General features: G+C 36.7%; 1 protein-coding gene across 3 annotated transcripts in view; it reads left to right on the forward strand.

The window, feature by feature from the left end:
- Positions 1 to 6,000, forward strand: part of GRIA2 (glutamate ionotropic receptor AMPA type subunit 2) — a 97,160-nt gene that overhangs the window by 83,017 nt on the left and 8,143 nt on the right. For all 3 annotated transcript variants that reach the window (XM_040971324.1, XM_040971321.1, XM_040971322.1), the window contains one exon: positions 1,112 to 1,310. In XM_040971324.1, the coding sequence (XP_040827258.1) occupies positions 1,112 to 1,310 (199 nt within the window). The remainder of the gene's footprint in view (positions 1 to 1,111; positions 1,311 to 6,000) is intronic.

Raw genomic sequence — 6,000 nt, forward strand, 5'->3', positions numbered from 1 at the left:
AGAAGCTTTCTGACCCTTTTATCAATGTTCACGTAGTTTATTATATAAACACTAAAAAAAGTTTTTAAATTCTTTTTTATCAAAAGGTCCTTTTATTGTTAATTTTCTTATTGTTAAGTTTAGGCCATCACTTGCCGTATTTTCTTGATTTATATTTGCTTACTCAAGCAAATTTAATAGAGTTCAATAGAAAGTAGTTATTTTATAGGTTAATATTACTCAAATGATTTAATGATGTGCAGATTTCCACTAAGTCATTCACATTATAACACATATATTTAAATGGGTCTACATTTCTGTATTTGCCTACTTTAATTTTAAAACACAGTATTGGGAAATCTATTAGGCATTTGCAAAGTATTGTGTGTATTAATTTATGAACTCAGTAATGCTGGTAGGAGTCGAAGCCCAGGTGAGGATTTACATGTCTAATGTATTTTCTTCAGGTTTTCTTAAAGCAGGAAATACAACGAAACACAGTCATGACGGTTCCTTCTCTGCAGGCATCTGATTTATATTCATTGAGAATCATATTTTGGGCCCCATTTAATTTTTCATCTTATTTCTTGTTTTCTTTTCTATATTTTCTTTAATATCTGTGATTCTGCATAAACCTAATGAAATGGCATTTTGAAGCTTTGCTGATCGAATTAAGCAGAGGATTTTCTTCGCATTTAAAGCTATACTTGCAGTACATGCTTCTGGCGTTTTAATATTTTATTTTGTTTGAGAGTATTTTGGGAGTTCTGCTTTAATCGTTTTTCATCTTTCTTATGTCATGAGTGGATACAACACAATGCTTACTGTATTATTACTTGTTCATTTTTGAAATGGCTTCATTATGGGATTTCAGATCATAACTGTTTGGGAATTATTACTGCGAAAGAATGCCAGGAGTCTGAAATTTTGACCTCTGGATGCGTTGTCAATTCTGAACACGTCTAATAATCCCCAGGTTCATTAGCTAGTGCGTAGATTGAAAAGTATACAATACAAAAGCACTGAACGAAATATTCCCTAACAAGTCAATATTTGCATAGTACTGCTAACTTGTTTTCTTGTATTAGGTCATTCATTTCACTTTACAAATCCATTTCATACTTGTTATCAGATCCCTCTCTGGGCGCATTGTTGGAGGTGTGTGGTGGTTCTTTACGCTCATCATAATCTCCTCCTACACGGCTAACTTAGCTGCCTTCCTGACTGTAGAGAGGATGGTGTCTCCCATTGAAAGTGCAGAGGATCTTTCTAAGCAAACAGAAATTGCTTATGGAACATTAGACTCCGGCTCCACTAAAGAGTTTTTCAGGGTAAGACACTCTGCTGTGTGATCCTCCTAGTGGTTTATTTTTCTTTTCCTAAAATGTAGCCTGTTAAAAAGTTGCTCTCACATCGGTGGTCTGCACGAAGCTCTGCGTGGGCAATTGCACCTGTCTCTAACTCCACGTGTGTTTCTGTTTTTGAACCTGTCTCTATCCCTGTCCCGCTCTGTAACTCAGTCTCTATTTTCTAATGATCGATTCCTCAAGAGAAAAACTGCAATGCTAAGAGAAAATATGTTTGATTAAAAAGAAAGACTCCCTTTTTAATCAAACTTGAAACACACTTTACTTCTTAAAATAAAATGTTTGGCTTTGTTTGATTTTAAATAAATGATTGTATTGATTTTCTGTACTTTAACCAGCCTGTATTCAAACCAGTAATGTTAATTCTGTGTCAAGAAGCACATCTGTTCATATGTGAAAATCATGAAGTTTCATGCAAGTTTTCCTACGAAAGATAGCCGAAAAGATCTCCAACTTCCCAACTTTTAAAATAGAGAGCATAAGTATACAGTATCTACTGGATGTAGGCTTATTATTATTTTTTTTTTACTTGTGGCTTTGTGTTCTCTGCTCTCAGCATTATTTTATTTCATTTACTACTAATTTTACAGAAGTTTGCCTATTAGAATGTTTAAATAAATAACACTTTAGTAGATTGGTTAAGAACCTCCATATAAATGTGAAATTGAGGTTTGTCTGTCACCAGGGTTTTGTGCTCTGATGCAGGAATACATACTCAAATTTTTGCTTGTTTTCTGTCCCAAGGTTCAGTTAAGTAGCTAATTGTACCTGGATAAAAAAAAAATGTTATCTGCCCATCTTTCAAGTTCAAACATTTATGTATCACAATATGACTTGATTCCACTTTTTCGGAATTTGGAATGCTCTGCTGCAACTAGCAAGTTTGCTAGTTGTACTTTTTTGCCTACTTTTATGCTGTCATAGGATGTATCAAGTTAATTGCTATTATATCACAGTAAGAGCTTAGTATTTAGCATCAGAGAGTTGATCTGAGAAGTTAGATTATCTAAATTAAATAAATGAAGAATACAAAATAACTTGAGACCAGAGATTAGCATTCAGTTCGTAAGCTTGAAATTTTGAACCCTCAGTGTTTTATCTCAATGTTAATCATTTCACAAGATTAACGTATTTGTTTTCTTTAGAAAAGACTTATTTGAAAGTACAGTGTTTCTCACACACAGAGTGACAGAGGAGAGACAGAGGGAGAGAAAGGAAGTCTTCCATCCTCTATTTCACTCTCTCTAAAGGCTGCAACAGCTGGGACTGTGCCACACTGAGGCTAGGAGCCTGGGCTTCAACTGGGATTCTCACACAGGAGCAGGGGCCATTGTCTGCTACTTTCCCAAGCGCATTAGCAAGAACATGGGTCCAAAATGGAATAACCAGGATTGAAAATGATGCCCTGATACGGGCTGTAACAGACACATGTAGCAGCCTGAGCCATGGGACCACAGCACCCTAACCCTTGCTGAGAGGAAAAGCACTTTGTATCACAGTACAAGATGAATATTCCATTTATTTTATATAAAATTGCTTTGTAAAGGGGTACTTCAAGCAATTCACGGGAAGTGGTATTTAATGATAATGTAGCAGCATGCTTTTGGCTTAGTGGTTAAGACACCTATTGAGAGGCCCACATTGTATATCAGAGGGCAGGTTTCAAGTCTCGTACAAAACTCCTGGCTCCAATTTCCTGCTAACAGGAATACCCAATGAAACTATGCTGTTTTTAGACAACTTCTCAGAGCATGTACAAAGATTAGAAATAATACAGATGTTAGCCATACTCATTTTAGGGTTAGTGTAGCCATTGGTTTCCAGAGTGAAAAGACCTCAAAAGAGGTTTTCCAAATATACATAGCATAACATAATTGCACTGCTTAGAATTAAAGTAATTGACATAATTCCTTTAAAAGCAGTATTTTTTGTCTCACTCTGTGTTATTAAAATATCCTGTATATATTAATGTGTATTGTCATGTGGATGTGCCCCTACTTATTTAATGTTCTCCCTATATTTAAATTCCCCTTCCAGTTATTCTTACCTAGCAACAACACACGATGATCTCTTTACTGATCTGCTGTAGAGAACAGATCTCACCAACCTGTCATTGTACTTGGTGCTCATTTAACTGTTTCTGACTGATAACGATTTCTCTTCCACAATCATCTGTGTTCCCTATTTCTATGAAGGCAGAGACATAAACGTCTAGGCTTCTCTGTATTAGTACACGCACACATGCACCTATAAGATCCTTTGGAAATGAAGTGATTCTTGCCATATGTATGTCCATATATGTGGAAATCTCAAAAGTAGAACCTTTAGAAACCTATCCCCGTTGCTAAAATGTTCGGTTTCTAAAATGGGAAGCACTGAATAAAGGCTAAATGTGAATAAGCAATCAGTAAATAACATGATATGCATATGCTACACGTCACTGCTGCGTGGTTAGTCACCTGCTCTGTGCCTTTCCCTCCTCTGGCTTGATGATGGCAGAGCCAGGCAAGCAGATGACGGTTCTCGCGTGGCCCAGCCTTCCTGAGATGATCCAGAACGAGCTGGATTCATTTCCTCTCTCTTTGGCAGCTTTTCTTTCCCTGACATTTTAATTTTCTCACCATTTCGCAGAACATCTGATGAATCATGGACTTCCTAAGGACTGTGAGCACACACTTAGCCTAAGCTACCTGGAGACTGGCTGCATTCTCCCCTTTCAGTCACTGGCTAATTTCCCCAAAGTCCGCAGCAACCTGAGCTGGCCAGTCCAAAGCCAGGAGCAGGAAGTATTTTCCAGGTCTCCCACTTGGGTTCTGGGGCCCAAGAACTTGGGCCATGCTCCACTGGTTTTCCAGGCCATAAGCAGGGAGCTGGAGCTAGAAGTGGAGCAGCCAGGCTATGAAGTTGTGCCTATATGGGGTGCTGGTGCTGACAGAAGGAGGATTTGCATGCTATACCACTTTGCCCGTTCCTAACATGTGCTTTTGGAGATTGCAGTGCAAAGAGAATCTTAGCTTGCCAAAACGTGATGATGGCTACACAGTGGCAGTTCTTCCCAGGGCGAAGGCAGGATTTTGATCATTCTCATCCCATACCTATTCTTCATAAATATCACTCGACCTTTTAACCCCCTAGCTGTGTCCTACAGAGATCTCCTTTGCCATGCATAGACCAAATAGCTTTACTCCAACCAGGTTACAAGAAGTTTCATATTAATGCCCTTTTCTCAACACCAGCACACCAAGAAAACATTCGATCCACCAGGAAAGATGAAAACAATGCAGAAATAGCAGAATTGTTGTTCCAGAACCCTTTAAAATCTCTTATTTAAATAACTAACAACTAGCTTTGTTCAAAAAGCAGAAAATGAACTAACATCTGGGAAACAAAGTACCTCTTTGAGTAGAACCTATATATATTATGAAAATTCTGGCTAATGGAAATTCCTTTTATCCTGACAGTGTCAGCAATGTATATTTAAATTTTAGATAATGTATAGGCTTTTAAAAATACACAATTACATTCTACATGTCTGTTCACTCAAAAAAAGTGTATTATATTTTTATGTTTTATGACATGTGAATCATTTATAAAAAATGACCAATTTAACTTAACGGATTTCATGTACCTAAGATTAACTAACACAACTAACATACCAGTAAATCTTCTGGAATAATTTCAAGCTGCAAATAAATTGATCAAATAGCTTATTTCACATATAGTAAATAACACATTTTTCTAGAGTACATTTTAAAATAATTTAATCTTAAAACCAATACAGAAGTTTTATGAATGAAACATAACGTTTCATTGCTAATTATCTAAAATTTTTCTCTGAAGGTTATAAGTGTTTATAAAGCATTTTATGTAATTTTTAATGCTATGAAATTGACGATTCAAACCTGGAATAATTCACATACTTAATGGACCATTGGACAAAATAACTGTGCTTTCACATACAATTTTTCTCTGCAAACCTATGATTCATGTCCAAAGCATTGGGACATCATCTTTTTCTGGGAAATCACATTACAAGAAGACTTGCATATTTAGTAAGATTGTGCAGTTTAATCAAACTCTTGTATTTAGCACTATCCAATTTGTTACTAAAAGCAGAACGATATAAACGGGGTTTTTTTTTAACAGATAAAGCTTTAGATAAAGTTAAAACAACCTTTTCTGCCTAAAACACTAATAAAACATGCCATTGGCTGACATGTTTTAAGACCTTACTGTGCACCAGATACTGTGCCAGATAATTGTTAGGCTCATGAATGTTAAATTTTCCTAGCCAATTCTTGGAGTAATTTTTCTCTCCTAGATGTTACCCTTACAACGAAGAATTCACTAGGTAATGGATTCTCAAATCTCAAGAATAGGTGTTCTTCAATAATAGAGATGGGCGTAAGGATGGCTTAAAGAGTGAACACATGATAGAAACGGCAGGATTAAGGAACGAATTCCAACACATTATTTCAGGTGAAGATGTGTTTTGGGGTAAGCACCGCGTCTTCTTGTTGTGAACACCACTGAACTGATGTGGTCCAGGGGTTTCCTCCACTCTACAGCCCTGATTCCGCCTGGTGAGGGTGGAGCAAGGAAACTGACCCTCTGACAAGATCTCTACTTTATGTAATATAATCCTCAGTGATGA

The sequence above is a fragment of the Ochotona curzoniae genome, unplaced genomic scaffold (genome assembly GCF_017591425.1).
Source record: "Ochotona curzoniae isolate NIBS_2020 unplaced genomic scaffold, NIBS_Ocur_1.0 contig_21, whole genome shotgun sequence".
Taxonomy (NCBI): domain Eukaryota; kingdom Metazoa; phylum Chordata; class Mammalia; order Lagomorpha; family Ochotonidae; genus Ochotona; species Ochotona curzoniae.